The 16095-nt window shown below is 46.2% G+C and overlaps 1 protein-coding gene across 1 annotated transcript; it reads left to right on the forward strand.

Moving 5' to 3' along the window:
* Positions 1-617: 617 nt before the first annotated feature.
* On the forward strand, positions 618-15976 carry DHX36 (DEAH-box helicase 36). The gene is made up of 25 exons (XM_064721176.1): positions 618-861; positions 1384-1505; positions 2376-2577; positions 3260-3298; positions 3998-4168; positions 4647-4726; positions 5613-5687; positions 5819-5985; positions 6531-6612; positions 7069-7209; positions 7691-7793; positions 8105-8192; positions 9042-9097; positions 9208-9272; positions 9737-9880; positions 10376-10493; positions 10940-11038; positions 11481-11654; positions 11944-12030; positions 12677-12760; positions 12859-12958; positions 13044-13134; positions 13505-13625; positions 14185-14337; positions 14959-15976. The coding sequence occupies exons 1-25, from the start codon at positions 652-654 to the stop codon at positions 15142-15144; spliced, it is 2958 nt and encodes a 985-aa protein (XP_064577246.1). The 5' UTR covers positions 618-651; the 3' UTR covers positions 15145-15976.
* The last annotated feature ends 119 nt before the right edge of the window (positions 15977-16095 follow it).

The raw sequence follows: 16095 nt of genomic DNA on the forward strand, positions 1-16095 counted from the left end.
ATTTATTTGAGGCACACGTGTGTCTAAATGGAATCCTAAATAAAATCTTAAACCCCAGTTTTGGTGTTTGTTGGCACTGGGTGGCGTGTCTGCAGGAACCTGTGGAAACGAGGGAGCAGCTCCACATGTGGGAGGTTATAGCAGTTTTGATTTACTTGCAGTCCTTTTCAGTATCTAAATCGACATAGTACTACAAATACTTTTCTAACACCTGGACAGCACTGGCTGCTCTTTGTTTCACGGATTAAATCTGTTTTCTTGATTAGGCCTGAAGGTATACGAATTCAAACACTAAGAAAACGACACAAATTCCCAATTCTGCAACACAGCGGCCGGCTGGGACTCGAACCCGGGTCCAGCGGGGGGATCAGGATGAGGACTCGAACCCGGGGCCCACGGAGGGGTCTGATCGGCTCGGGACCCGAACCCGAGACCCGGGGGCTGGGTTAGGTGGGGCCGGGACTCGAACCCGAGGTCCCGTGGGTGGGTTCGGTCAGCTCGGGACTCGAACCCCAGTTCCCTACTCTGCAAGGCAGCGGGCAGGCGGGCGAGCGGGCGGAAGCACGGCGGCGGATGAGGCGGGCGGTGCCGGCGGATGAGGCGGGGCCGCGCCGAGCCGGGCCGGGCTGAGCCGCGCCGGCACCCGCGGCCATGAGCTACGAGCAGCGCCGTGACTGGGGCCGCGGTCGCGGCCGGGGCCGGGGCCACGGCAGCGATGGCGGCGCCGCCGCCGCCTCCTCCGCGGCGGGCGGCGGAGGCGGCGGGCGGGGACGGCACCCCAGCCACCTGAAGGGCCGCGAGATCGGGCTGTGGTACGCCCGCAGGCAGGGCCAGAAGAGCCGGGACGCCGACCGGCAGCAGGTGAGGGACGCGGGGACGCGTTCTGGGGTGGGGGCCTGTGCCTCTCCGCGCAGGCAGAGCCGGAGGTGTCCGGTCGTGCCCGGAGCCCTGGGCACAGCGGCGGGCCGGTGTGAGAGCGCTGCTGTGGCCGTTGTTTGTGGTGCCCGGAGCCCTGGTCAGAGCGGCGGGCCGGTGTGTGAGCGCTGCCGCAGCCGTTGTTTGTGGTGCCCGGAGCCCTGGGCACAGCGGCGGTGCCCGGAGCCCTGGTCAGAGCGGCGGGCCGGTGTGTGAGCGCTGCTGTGGCCGTTGTTTGTGGTGCCCGGAGCCCTGGGCACAGCAGCGGTGCCCGGAGCCCTGGGCACAGCGGCGGGCCGGTGTGTGAGCGCTGCCGCAGCCGTTGTTTGTGGTGCCCGGAGCCCTGGGCACAGCAGCGGTGCCCGGAGCCCTGGGCACAGCGGCGGGCCGGTGTGTGAGCGCTGCCGCAGCCGTTGTTGGGCTGCTCGGGCTCCCCGCTGATGATGGACCCTGTGCTTTCTGCCCTAGAGAGCTGTGGTGCGCATGGACGAGCGCCGGGAAGAGCAAATCGTGCAGCTGCTGAATTCTGTCCAGACTAAAAACGACAAAGAGCAAGAAGCCATGTCCTGGTGGTCTGGGGATGAAGAAGGGTAAAGAGATATAATTACCAGTTCATTTATTTACTTTGAATTGCACAAACTTTCCATGAGCTGTCAGGAAGATGGGTCAAAAGTGATTTACGTTTATTGAGTGTACTCAACAAATATCCTCCAGTTTCTCCACATGTGTTGTTACACTGAAATGGTTGTAGTCGTTGCTGTAAAACTCTTTCATTACTGCTGAGTTTAGGGTGTTGAATTTCTACTTAAACTCATAAAACTTCTAACTCATCTCAAGGCCTACTACAGTAGTTACATGGGACTTTTCAGCTCTCTTGGCCTCTGGAATTGCTCTTCCAGAGATGGATTTTGGCTTCTGTTTTGAGTTATTGTGCAGTCTTGGAACATTTTCGCAGGGTCTGTTCTGGAGTCATTACGGATTTGCAGGAATAGCTGGAATGAGGGGATTGGGGTTCCCTTTGGTGAGGGATCCAGTTATGGGGCAGTGGGTCAAGCTGTCCTTCTCTGATGATGCTTTGTTGCTTTGGGGCTTTGTTTGGTACAAAAGAACATGTTGTTTCTTAGATCCTGATGTCAGGTTTTTGGTGGTTGGTAGTTTGAGACTTTATTTTGGTTTAATGATTTTCGCTGCAGTGACAGACCCAGAGCAGCTGGGGCTGCCCCTGGAGCCCTGGCAGTGCCCAGGGCTGGGTTGGACACTGGGGCTGGGAGCAGCCTGGCACAGTGGGAGGTGTTCCTACCATGGCAGGGTGGGCTTTGAGGTCCTTCCAACCCAAACCATTCTGTGGTTCTCTGTTCCCATGGACTGTTGGTTCATTAACTGCTGGATGTAATTACCTGCAGTCTGTTTGTGGCCAGGCACAGCTGGGGGAATCTGAAGTTCTTGTTCTGTCATTCCAGCCCTGCTCCAGAACAGCCTGCCAAAGTGAAACCAGATGCTGAGAAAGCTCCTGTGAGACAGATACCAACCTGGGAAAAAACATCCCTGGATTTGGATGTGGAATTCCTCTGTGAAAAAACCGAGCAGGATGCTGATTTAGATGAACAACTTAAAGAAGACTTAATGAAGAAGAGATCTGATCCCAGATATATTGAAATGCAGGTACTTTTCCCTGTGTTAAGTTGAAAATTTTAATTGGATTTTTTTAAAATTAAACTAACCTCAAAATGTAGTCCTTCGTAATTTACTACAAAGTTGTCATGATGTTACTTTTGCTAAAAATTATCTTTAGAATTCATAAAATTCTTACCTATTGATAGAACAGTGGTTAAAAATTGGAAAGGACAAATTTCAGAAACAGTTAGAATCTGAAATTTGAAGCTGACATGTTGTTCTATTGGGTGGGTGTCTCTTTCTTTTTTATGGATTGTGTCCCTGCAGTTATGTCTGAAACTGAGAGCACAGCACTGGGCTCTGAAGGAATGGCCTCTTGAAAACAGAGGGGGTTTTGTTTTGAACAGCCATGTACAGAAAATGGTCTTTCCCTGGACACCAGTTCTCTCTTCCATACCAGGCCCTGCTCTTGCACCTGTATATACCTGCCTTGTCATGTACTTAACTGTTGGGCTGAAATAATTTTTCTAAATTGAATGAAACTGAAACAACACATGGAATTAAAGTTATTTCCCACAGGCCTGTGTTTATACAAGTGTGGCTGAGCAGTTTGTCATTATTTTGTAGTTTAGCCCAAACTAAAGGGTGAAATCTAATAGAGGTGAAATCTGTTCTATTGCTTCAGTGCTGAAAAGATGTTTAAAGAGAAACATTTTTTCTTTTTCCCCAGAGATTCCGAGAGAAGCTGCCCTCATACGGGATGAGAGAGGTGGGTGTGCATTGAGAGAGTCTCTGTGGTGCAGTGCTCCAAAGCAGGGGCTGTTATTAATTGATGTTAATTCTTAGGCTGATATCCCCTGCATGCAGTAGAAATGGAATATTCTGATATTCTTTGCTTTTGCAGGCTCAGTGGGTGATCAGTGAGCTCCTTCCTACAGTCCCTCTGTTTGCCATAATGTCCTTGCTGTTAGGATTGGTTTCTTTAAATAGTCATACTCCCCTTTAACAGTCCTTGGGGTGGGGAGGATGAGGCTGGGAAACTGTTCCTCTTGGTACAAGAAATATTAAAATATTGTGCTGAAAACCTTTAGTTGTGCAGGCTTGGAGTCCAACAGGGCAAACTCTTGTGTTCAGCCTCCAGAGATCTACAGGAGCAAAGCAGGAAGCAGAAACGTTAAAAATGTATTTCAGGCTTTCATTTTAGTTCTTCTATGTTGCTTTCATACAGGATCTAAAGTATTTAAAGCTAGTGTTGAGGCTGAGCATGCCTTAAACCCTACACATGTGAAGTGCAAATGTGCAGAAATGGCTTCTGTGAGATTTGATGTTTTTGGTAGCACTACAGGAAGCAGCCGAGCACGTTGGTACTTTGCTCAGAGTTCACCCCACAGGAGCAGGGGATTGTCAGAACCCTCCAGAGTGTGTTTGCAGCAGCAGAGCAGTAGCAGCTGTGTCTCTGTGTGGCCAGGAGCTGGTGAGGCTGATCAACAGCAACCGCGTGACGGTGATCAGCGGCGAGACGGGCTGCGGCAAGACCACGCAGGTGACACAGTTCATCCTGGACGACCACATCGAGCGTGGCCTGGGCTCCACCTGCAGGATCGTGTGCACACAGCCCCGCAGGATCAGCGCCATCTCCGTGAGTGCCCCTGCCCAGGCTGCTGCAAGGAACAGTGCTGGTAACCTGCGCTAGCTGGCTGTTCACAAGGTTCACTGTCCATGGAGCACTGGACTGCAGCCTCCTTCTTCCCTGGCTTTAGTCATGGTTACATCTGTGGGTTTAATGGATTTGGCCAGTGCAAATGCCCATTAAGGTACAAACTAATGCAGTGTCAGGCCCTCTAGAGGTGTGTTAATGAGCAGGAAAGAATCTGGCTTTCAAATGCTCAGTAGTTACTCTCCTTGATAGTTCAGTGTCAGATGGCCAAGCTCTGAAAGGGGAATGGGCTGCTAATGCCCTGTGTTCCTCTAGAGTCTTGTCCCTGGGTTGCTGCTCTCATGGGAGGAGAAAAGGTGTTCTTCAGGGCATTTCTTTATTTACAAACCTCTCAGTACCAGGTGTTCCTACTGGTGAGCAGCTCAATCAGAGATCAGCCTGATTTTCTTTGTCCCCCCAGGTGGCTGAGAGAGTGGCTGCAGAGAGGGCAGAGAGCTGTGGCAATGGCAGGAGCACGGGGTACCAGATCCGCCTGCAGAGGTGAGCAGCTCCATGGCAGGGGCCTCTTGTTATCCAAAGGAGACCATTTGAAAAGTACTTCTAAAAAGAAAGAACTGCTTTCCTGCTGGTGTTTTCCCCTGAAGGAATTCCTGCGAGGAAGGAATGAGGTTTTTGAATTTTAGGAAAATTTTGAGTGCATTTACTGTGTTTTATGCCCCATGTGACAGTGGCTAGCCTAAGTTAGGCTTTGTCTAATAAATCCTGTTTTCAGCTCTTGTAAAAGGTTCTTCTATGGGCAGAAATAAAACTGATGTCCCTAATCAATGAATTTCAAGAAAAAATGAAAATGCTCCAAACCATATTTCTGTGGAAAGCTGTGCATTTGCTATATGTATTTATGGACCAATTCCCTGGGACCATGTAATAGATGCAGTGACAGAAGCTTGCAGAGCAAAAGCTTTTACATTTGTAGTTGGCTATAATTTAAAAATCTGAAGTGGTACCAGCACGTAAGGGAACCCTTTTGTTGAAGCAAAACTGCTGGTGAGAGGAGAGCTGAGCCCTCCCAGCATTTTACCTGGGGTTCATAGAATCTCTGCTGTTTCTCTTTGCTCGCAGTGCTGTGCATGTGAGTGCCCTGTGTGCTGGGCCTGGAGGGCTGCAGGAGGTGGGGATCAGCTGGGGATCAGCACCTCAGTGTGCAGGGCATGGCACGGGGTGCCTGGAACTCAGGGCCTCCCCCTGCTCCATTCCCCAGCCACAAGGGTGGTGCAACAGTGGCCTAATTCCTTGTGCTGTGAGTGAGGGAGGCAGTGAGGCACATTGCATCATGTCTGCAGTGGCACCTGCAGCTGGGGTTTAAGGTTTTACAGCATTTTGTTAAATACTGAGGAAAACTGAGGAGTTCTTACTGTGTTTCTTTCAGCCGCTTGCCAAGGAAACAAGGTTCCATTTTGTACTGTACCACGGGAATTGTCCTGCAGTGGCTCCAGTCAGATAAGTAAGAGCTCCTGTTTAATGAGACACTGAATGCAATTATGGAATGAGTCCTGAGCTGTTCCAAACAGTCATGGCTCTGCTTTTTATTTTTTCTAAAAGCAAAAGTTTAACTTCTTCCCCTTCTCTTCTTAGGCACTTGTCCAGCATCAGTCATGTAGTTCTTGATGAAATCCATGAAAGAAATCTTCAATCAGATGTTTTAATGAGCATTATTAAAGATCTTCTGAATGTTCGGCAGGATCTGAAAGTCATACTGATGAGTGCTACTTTAAATGCAGAGAAGTTTTCCGAGTACTTTGGTAGGTGAAATGCTTCCTAGAAATGTTCTTCTTAAGTAATTTAGGCTTCTAAAAGTATAGTGCAGTTCTTGAATGATAGCATTGATTTGTATCAAAAGAAGAAATTACTTCAGTTTTACAAATACCTGCCAGCTGCTGGAGATGCAGTTTCTCTCAGTTTTATCTCATCGCTTCTGGTTTTGCTTTTCAAACACATTATGGAAACAGCATCCACAGAGAGTTTTCCTAGTAAATATTTACCACGTTTAGCATTCTTGCTCTGAGGGGGCAAGCAGATTGAACTTTGAGTTGTTCAGTCTCCCAGCTTTTTCCAGTAGCTGGAACCAGTTGAACATCCTGGTGTGCAGAATACTGCCTGCTGCCTGTCCTTTTTTTATTCAGCAGCCTTACTTGGGGGTGAATGTGACATCTTCCCTGACAATTGGAAATGTCCTGTAGACATGGCAGCTATATTGCAGAGCTAGTGAGGAATGTTTATTGCTTCTGTTCTTTCAGTGCAGTATTTCATCAGTAGTTTTAAAACTGAGTTCTGCCTCCCTCCACAGACCATTGCCCAATGATTCACATCCCTGGGTTCACTTTCCCAGTGGTGGAATATCTGCTTGAAGATGTCATTGAGAAGTTGAGGCAAGTGTTTTTTCTGAACATCATTTCAGAGAGTATTTGGGTGGGGGCTTAGCTTAGTGTATGTGTGCTCAAAGATTAACTTGGCGTAAAGAACAGTTGCCTGTATTTTTCAACAGGAAACCTCCTAAAGGGTGCCCTGTACAGTAATTACAGGTGGCACACACTTACCTGGGAATATTGGCTTGAGGGGGAGAACAGTTTCTCTGTTGCTGTGGTGAAATTTCAGGTCTCTAAATCAAGCTAGTCTTTCTTGCTGTTCACTTTTTTCCCCTACATGTTCTCATACTTACTTGGGTTGGTCCCTGCTTTTGTAAGATTTCTGTCAAAAGAGAAACTGAAGATTTTTACACATGATTTAGCTAAAGCACAGCATATTGTCCATGGTTTGAAAACTGTGCAGCTGCTGTAAATTCCCTGAGTTTCAAATGGAATTGTGTCTGCTCCTGCTGTGCAAAGGTACACCCCGGAGAAGACGGACCGCCGGCTGCACTGGAGGAGAGGCTTCATGCAGGGCCACATGAGCAGGCCAGAGAAGGAGGAGAAGGAGGAGATCTACAGGCAGCAGTGGCCGGGTTACCTAAGGCAGCTGCAGGGCAGGTTGGGCCCAAGTTTCTCTTCTGCTTTCAGTTTTCAGGCAGCTCTGAAGTGACAACCATAAATTAGTGCTGTATTGTGTTGCTGGGCTTTAGTAACAGTGGGATAGTGGCTGCTGTGGAAAATGGTGATGGAATTGTCTGTACAGTTGGCTGGCAGCTAGTGAAGTGCTTTAGAGACAGCAGGATTAGCTCCCTTTGCCTCTGAGTTGTTCAAGTTAAATTTCAGTTTGTTACCTAAATATGAATTGTCAGTCCCTGGCTCATCAATGAGAAGGAGGGAGGTCATGCAAATGCTTCAAAACAGTCCAGTCATGACATGGTAATTCCTCAGCAGTTCTGAACTGACAATAATCACACTGAACTAAATGTGGAGAGCCCTTTGGAGGTGCAGGAATTGCTCAGAGAACTGAGCTGGTTGCAGGTAGCTTCATGGCTGGGTGGCTCACTCAGAGCTTTGCATGTCTGTGCTTTCCCTGCTGCAGGTATTCAGCAAGCACAATCAGTGCCTTGGAAATGATGGATGATGACAAGGTGGACCTGGACCTTATAGCAGCACTGATCAGACACATTGTGCTGGAAGAGGAGGTACAGTGGGACTGAGCTGGGGGCAGTGCCAGAGCTGGCAATGGCTTTGGCTGGTCACACAGAAAGAAGAGAAGTTTTTGTTTGCTCTTCTAAGTAATTGAACAGTTTTGAACTACTCTTATGTTCAGATAAATACATGGAGGTAGCTCTTTTATAGAAAAAAAAAACCCTTGACAGACTGTACCAGGCTGGGTCAGTGAGGTTTCAGATCTCACATGCCCACCATATGTCAGTGTGCAAGGAGCTGGCTCTCTGTGCAGTGTGTGATGTGTTCTGACCTCTCTTCCCTTCACTGCCTCTTTTCCCCGTAGGATGGTGCAATTCTGGTGTTTCTGCCAGGCTGGGATAACATCAGCACTTTGCATGAGCTCTTGATGTCTCAAGTCATGTTTAAGTCAGGTAAAACCCAAACTCTCTGTGGGACTTCTGGCAGTGGCACTGGGGGCAGACTCCTTTTGCATGGGGTTGCTGCAGTTGGGCTGGATTCATTTTTTCCCTTGTCTCCTCTCCAGAGTGTTCAGCAGTTTTTGTGTGTCTGGTGTCCTTTCCTCTGCTAACAACAACTCATTATTCTCACTGTGGGAGTGACAATCTGAAAAACAACCTGACCTGCATCTTCTTCCTCTTGTCCTTTCCTGCAGCTGGGAGAGCTCCCATCCAAAACTAAACTCCATTCTGTGTGTGCTTCCTCTGTGCTTCATCCTTGAGCAGCTTCCCCTGCTTTGCTGATCGTTCCCTTAAGTCCTGCTGATTTGAGAATTTCTTACAAACTCTCAAGTACTCTGTGCCTGTCTGACACACTTTAACTTGTCCTTTTGCATCTCTCCTGTTTCCATCTCACCTGTCTCAGCTGGGCTCTTGGCTGTTCAGATGGTGACTTGCAGTGTGGTTGTGTGCATTCCATAGATGGAGAATTCCAGTTCATTGGAAGACTGAGTGTCAGTTTGTGTATTAAACTTGACCAATTGTTTAATAACTTCAGAATTTAAAAAGGAAGTCTGAATTACTATACATAACTTCACATATTGTCTTAACTCTTCATGTTATAGCATCGTAAAAAAGGCCTTTATACCTTTTTACTTTAGAATTTGCTGTTATGATACAAATACCTGTGATCTCAGAGCAAGAAGCAGTAGCCTGACTTGCAGCCTATTTTCTCTGTTCTGCATGGTTGATTTAATAGATTTTCCTGTAAAATTGGAAGTTTCTGTGCTTAAACCATATCTTATACTGATTTTTAACTTTCAGATAGGTTTATTATCATCCCTTTGCATTCACTGATGCCTACTGTTAACCAGACTCAGGTACACTTCTTTTTTATTGCAATTTTTCACAACTACAAAAAAAAAAAAAAAAAGAATGAAGCACATGTTTGCTTTTGGCAAAGACATAAATGGGCCCTGGATAATTACAGGTGTTCAAGAAGACCCCGCCAGGAGTCAGGAAAATTGTGATTGCCACCAACATTGCAGAAACCAGGTAAGTGCCTGGCTGCCCAGGGCCAGGAGAGCTGTGTGTTTACCAAAAGAAATGGAAGTGATGATTTAAAGTATAAGCCTGTTTGGTGTTCCTGAAAATATCCTTGTGTTTGTGCCATTAGTTTAGAAATATTTATAGACTAAACAAGAGTTTTCCTATAATTGTTTTAAACAATCCAGCCAACTCCGTTGTTTTGAACAGTTAAACTACAGGAATACTAAACAATTGCTAGAATGATTTGTGCAGGATAATCTGAGCTGCCTGTCCTCTGTTCAGAATCCAAGTGGGGATTTCTGCCAGACCAAGGAGAATAAATCAGTAACATAGTTCTTAATGAAATTCCAAAGACAGATTTTTTTAATTGCTGACTCTGTTTGGGAGGGAATAAAGAGAGGCCGAAGCCAATCCTAGGTCACACTTGCAAAGATGAAAAGTTGCTTTTTTTCCTCTTTTTTTCCCAACAGCATCACGATTGATGACGTGGTGTTCGTTATAGATGGGGGGAAAATAAAGGAGACTCACTTTGACACCCAGAACAACATCAGCACCATGGCTGCAGAGTGGGTCAGCAAAGCCAATGCCAAGCAGAGGAAGGGTCGAGCAGGAAGGTAGGAGCAGGGGGTGCTTAGGGAACTTTGGGGATGTTGAGTTTCCCACAGTGCTGAAGGTTCTTTATTATTTGCATGTGCTGGCACAGCTGGCTCCTGTTCCTGGGCAGGGAATGATTTCCTTGCCTTCCTAGGAAGCTGAATTGACTTGTGCTGTGTTTAACTCCACAGTTTCCCTCCTATAGAAGAGTGTCCTGCATTTTGTTGTAATTTTTGTCATTGCCCTCACACCTGATTTATGAGGCTGATACAGTAAAGTGGAAATGGTGTAAAAATTAATTTCTGTGTTCTCTATGCCTCTTTCCTGCTGATGACTGAAGTCCTCCTTCAGAAGACTGAAGTGGGTTTTACACTTGAATACACTTCAGTTCTAATTCCTGGAGGAGTTTTGGGAAGCTCTTTGTAAGAAACAGACCCATAATGTCTCAGTTTCATTGGTAAAAACCCCCAACAAATGCCCAAACCCATAAGAATAGTTTCTTTAAATCATTGCAGGGTTCAGCCAGGCCACTGTTACCATCTGTACAACGGGCTGCGTGCCAGCCTGCTGGATGATTATCAGTTACCAGAGATCCTGAGGACACCCTTGGAAGAACTCTGCTTACAAATCAAGGTAAAGGCAGGAATCTTCAAAAATATTTATTACCTATTTTTCCATTGGGATAAATGGTGAGAGAATAAGTTAATCCAACTGTGAGCCTAGAGTTGTTCATCCAAAGCAGTAAGAATGCCAGTGAGTCAATTTATATGATCTCTTAAAAGAATTTTACTACAAAGTCATTTTAGAACTGGTGTGAATTTCCTTTTTGGCAGTTTGCATTGAATTCCTTACGAAAGCAGAAGGATTGCCATGTGTAAGTGAACTGAATGAAGAATAGATTCTTCTGCTGCAAATTCTATCACTAATACATTTTTTTGTCCTTAGTTCTTAACCCAAGAAATTCTAACTGGGGCTGTGAATTACTCACACGACTTCAATGAGTGTGGTTACTGCTAACCCGTTTTAGACAACCATCTTTCTCCAGCTGCTGTAGGCTTTTGTTGTGATTTTTCTTTCAGATCCTGAGGCTTGGTGGAATTGCCTATTTTCTGAGCAAACTGATGGACCCCCCCTCTCGTGATGCTGTGATGTTGGCCATAAATCACCTCATGGAGCTGGTAAAGTGTTGCTTCATCTGTTGAGAGCCGTGGTACTGTGGGTGTCAGCAGGCAGGGGTGCCTGCACAGCTCTGGGCAGAGCCCTGGACCCTCACTGCACAGAGGGGACCCTCCACACAGTCCATGGTGCCTGGGGGCTGCAGAGGGGCTTTGTAAAGGACTCCAAACACACACCTGGCCCTGCACTCTGTGAGGAGCTGGAGACAAAGGAGCCCGTGGGAGGAGCACCTTGTGTCATTGTTCCCTTGGCTGCTGGGGAGGGAGAGGTTCATGGCACGTTTGTTCTGCTGACTCCTTGCTCCGGTGGTATTTGTACAAAAGAGTTGTAGCCATAGATAGGAACATCTGGTTTGGGTATTAGTGGGGGATACCTGTGTACCAAGGAAATGCTCCCCATTTCACACAGTGTGGTTTTGTTCCCTCTGTGCCCTGGTGCTGGCAGAATGCTCTGGACAGGCAGGAGGAGCTGACTCCCCTGGGTGTGCACCTGGCACGGCTGCCCGTGGAGCCACACATCGGGAAGATGATCCTGTTTGGAGCCTTGTTCTGCTGCCTGGACCCCGTGCTGACCATTGCAGCCAGCCTCAGCTTCAAGGACCCTTTTGTCATCCCTCTGGTAAAGTCTCACAGACCACAGTTACCTGTGGGAATGTAAGAATCTCAGGAGGGTGCTGGGACTCAGTGAGGTGTTATAGTTTAAGAGCACTTTCATTAGTGTCATGGTAATTACATTTTTACTAGTGAGTTGCCTTTGCATACTATGAATTATCATTTTTCCTGTGGAATATTTGAAATAACTATAATTTTCATGTGTTACATACAAAGTACTGCTGTACAGATGTACCTCAGTTTGGAGAAGAGAACTGTCATGTCAGTCTAGGTATTATGTAGGTTCTGATTTTTAGGGCAAAGAGAAAATCGCAGATGCAAGAAGAAAGGAGCTGTCAAAGAACTCGAAAAGTGACCATCTGACTGTGGTGAATGCCTTCACTGTAAGCATGTTTTCATGTGGTTTTTTTCTTCTAGAATTTTAATTTGAATAATATTAATGATCCTAAGGAAAAAGCTGATCAGCTTATGCTCTGTAGGCTTTCTTGTTTGGCTTCTACAGAAACATGAAACCCAACTGATTTTCACCCTTCTAGTGTTGCATAATCTTTCTCCAGGCTCAGTAACCTGATTTCTGGAGGACAAGTCTGAAAATTACAAAGGAAGCATAGTACTATAGTTACCTTGCTGAAGTTGTTCACTCTTGGTCTCTACAAGAGGCTGAAGCCAACTTCAGAAGTGTGGGATGTGCTGTATTGTGTTGTGGTGAGGAGAGGAGGAAATAAACGGCCTGGAAAACACAAGTTACTGCCCAGAACTTGAACTTTGTTAATTCCAACAAAGGGAGAGTGCTGTGGCAAACACAGCCAGGTATCACTGCCCACCAGGGCAAAAGGAAGGTTGTGATTCAGCATGTTGTGCAGTTGTGTTTCTCTGCACTGTGGTGTGTGCACATACACAGAGAGATCAAAGGAGTTGCTTTCTCCCTGGTAGGGAACATGGGACTGTTTGATGACCTCCAGTTTTGGCTGTCCTTAAGCCTGTAGTGTTCACTTACAAACCCCTTACACCTCTGGTTTCCATTCCTAGGGCTGGGAAGAGGCTCGGAGCTGTGGTTTCAGGAATGAGAAGGACTATTGCTGGGAATATTTCCTGTCCTCAAATACCATGCAGGTAACAGCACCTGCCAGGGCCACACAGGATCCTGTGTGTGGGGAAGAGCAGGAGCCTTTGGCACAGCATCATTCTCTGCAATTTTTGTTGTTTCCTAGATGCTGCATAACATGAAAGGGCAGTTTGCTGAGCATCTCCTTGCAGCTGGATTTGTGAATAGTAGAAACCCCAAGGATCCCAAATCTAACACCAACTCAGGTAACCATGGAGGGAAAGGGAGCATTTATCCCAGCTGAAATCTCAGCTTGCAGAAGTGCCTCACTCCCTTTGCTGTCTCCTGCAGGTAATGAGAAGCTGCTCAAAGCAGTCATCTGTGCTGGCCTCTACCCCAAAGTGGCAAAGATCCGGCCCAGCTTCAGCAAAAAGAGAAAAATGTGAGGGTTTGCTTTAAAGTTGGTTTGTATTCAGGGTGTTTTCTGCATGGCATAATTTGGCAAGGTGAAGCAGTGGCTTGAGTGAATGGCATGAATGAATCTCACTTTGGAGTTGGAGTCATGGTTGTGCATTCCTTCCTCTGAGAAGGGTGGGATTGTTGATTTCTTAACATCTGGATTCCTGCTAACACCTGAACTAACTTGTGTGACCTTCTCAAGCCATGCATAATGTTACAACCTCTCAGTAGCACTGCTCTAAAGGGGTTCTACAGCAGCACTTCAAACACTGCCACTCCTGGTTCTGTGGGAAAAGAGACCCCACGGATCCTGCTCTGTTGATTTATCACTTCTTGTTGTTTTTTCTTTGAAGGGTGAAAGTTTGCACCAAGACAGATGGATCAGTCAATATCCATCCCAAATCAGTGAATGTGGAGGAGACAGAGTTCCATTATAACTGGCTGGTGTACCATTTGAAGATGAGGACCAGCAGTGTGAGTCAGAGCTGTGCTTGTGGGGTTCATTTGTTTTATTATCCCCTCTCATGAGAGTGGGTCAGGGTTCAGCCTTTGTTCTGGGGCCTTCCTGTCCTAGGCCATTCTTTGTACACACCATCAGATTATTTCCTTTGTGATACTGGGGTATTGTACCACAAATAATCAACTTCTGCAGTTTAGTTCTGGGGGTTTTTTTGAGGATTTGGATTTTTTAAGGTCTGGCAGTAACAGGTGTAAATTCTTTTAGTAGTTTTTTTTTTAAATTTCAATACAGTCTTAACACTTCTCAACATGCTGATGTTTTTTCCTCTCATTGTTTGGAGCATCTGGTTTCATTTCACCATTGGGTGAAAGACTGAAAGACTCGGGACCATTTTTGACCTTGTGCAATCTGATTTCATGTAACTTTTTTTTAACTGAGTTGCTTCATGCATTTTTTTAGAATTTGTGAGTAACTGAGTAAGGATCTCCTGGAAATCTGTAGGAGTCTCATTAAGGATTACTGATGGCACTGGAGATGTTTAGAGGGTGATCAGAGAATTCTGTTGTTGTGCAGATTTACCTGTATGATTGTACGGAGGTGTCTCCATACTGCCTCTTGTTCTTTGGAGGGGATATATCCATTCAGAAGGATAAGGACCAGGACACCATCGCTGTGGATGAGTGGATTGTTTTCCAGTCTCCAGAAAAAATAGCAAACTTGGTCAAGGTAACTGTTTCAAAATCATGTACCTGGAAGGCTCAGTGTAACACTGGTTCTGCTTAGGGATCTCTGGATTTGATATTCCTGTGGGCCTATTGATTTATCACTCAGGGAGATGATGTTAGAAATGCACTCCCAGCAAGCAGTTCTAGCACGCAAAGTAAGCAAAAGAGATTTAATTTTACATAGATAGTGTGGGATGATTTGGTCAGTACAGGAGATATCCACACAGATGTGGAAACAGGAGAGTGGGGCTCCTCAGTTAACAGGAAGGGGTTCCATAGAACTGTTTAATATTAGATCCCAAAAATCAGACTGGACTCTTTTTTTAAATTTTATTTTTATTTTAAACCAGTCTTTTTAATCCTGAGGTAGTTAGCTAAGTGCTGGGTGGGCTGTTAGAGGCATCACTTCCAGAGATGGTCACCTCTCATCAAAGAGACTGGGTTTTGAGAGGATGTTTGATTGTGAAAATAGCAGTGTGGAGATGAAGTGAGGGGAGAAGAGCAGGTGTAAAGGTTGGGAGAACAGGGGCCCGAGGCACTGGAACCTCTGTTGATGCTGTGTGTAGCTCTAACACCCATCTCTTTCCTTTTTCCTTCTTTTCCTTTGTCACAACACTTCCAGAAACTGCGAAAAGAACTGGATGACCTTCTACAAGAGAAAATAGAAAGCCCCCATCCCGTGGACTGGGACGACATCCAGAGCAGGGACACAGCGGTGCTGACGGCGATCATAGACTTGATCACCACGCAGGAGAACGAGGGCGTGCGGAACTTCGCGCCGCGCTTCCAGGGCGAGCGCTACAGCTGACGCTGAGACCCTGACCGGCCGCGCCTCCTCTGCACCTCCCTCGGGCCAGGCAGCCACTTCTGGGGGAGCCGGAGCTTTCCTGGTGCTGAGGAGCCGCTGCCTGGGGCTGGGGGGCAGCTGGGTGTGTGCATGCGCTCTGTGCGGCTTCGGGAGGGACACAGAGGCAGCTGCTGGATGGTGTAAGGTTCTTGTCTGCTGTAGCTGTTTTCTTTAGGATTTTTACCCATCAGGTAACAGATACTTAAAAACCCTGCTAAAATACTGCTTAGTAATACCTAAACTGTTTTGGGTTTTTTTTTTTCTTTTAATGGGGTGTGGTGAGTAATTACACTTGCTGTGTTATTCCAGCTGTGCAGCAGTCTGCTCACCAGTATTCCACAGAAGGTAATTACAGCTTAATTTAACTAAACTTGAAAACACTTGTTGAATTTGTACGGTGGGAGGAAACAATCTTCAGAAATTCTTCTCCTTTTCTGCATTTCATCCCATTTAATTAATCTTCCTTTGTCTTCTGTCCCCATCCATCATCACTACTGACTGAAATAGCAGATTGCAGAAAGCATGGGTAGATGAAGGTCATGTTGGGTTATGTGTTAAGGGTTCATTGCATTGGAGGCTTTTTTTTTGTTTTTTGTTTTGTATTTTTTTAAAGAAGTTCATGTATGGGTTATAGTATTCCATTAAGTCTTTTTTTCAACTGTTCTCAATGTTTTGAATGTTCTGTTTTGAATGGTCTCCAGCTATGGAAGATTATTTGAATAACAAAGTTTGTTAAGGATTTTGAGGTTTATCTTTGAGAAGAAAAACCTGGAAATATAACTTTTCTCCCTTCTTTGGTGTTTTGTTGGTTTTTTTCTTTGCAGACATGACTCTAATCATCAAGTTCAGGGGGATTTATGCTTCATTCTGAGGAAAGCAGAGCAGCTCAAGTGAAACAAGTCAAAGTTAGTG

The sequence above is a fragment of the Zonotrichia leucophrys genome, chromosome 9 (genome assembly GCF_028769735.1).
Source record: "Zonotrichia leucophrys gambelii isolate GWCS_2022_RI chromosome 9, RI_Zleu_2.0, whole genome shotgun sequence".
Lineage (NCBI taxonomy): Eukaryota > Metazoa > Chordata > Aves > Passeriformes > Passerellidae > Zonotrichia > Zonotrichia leucophrys.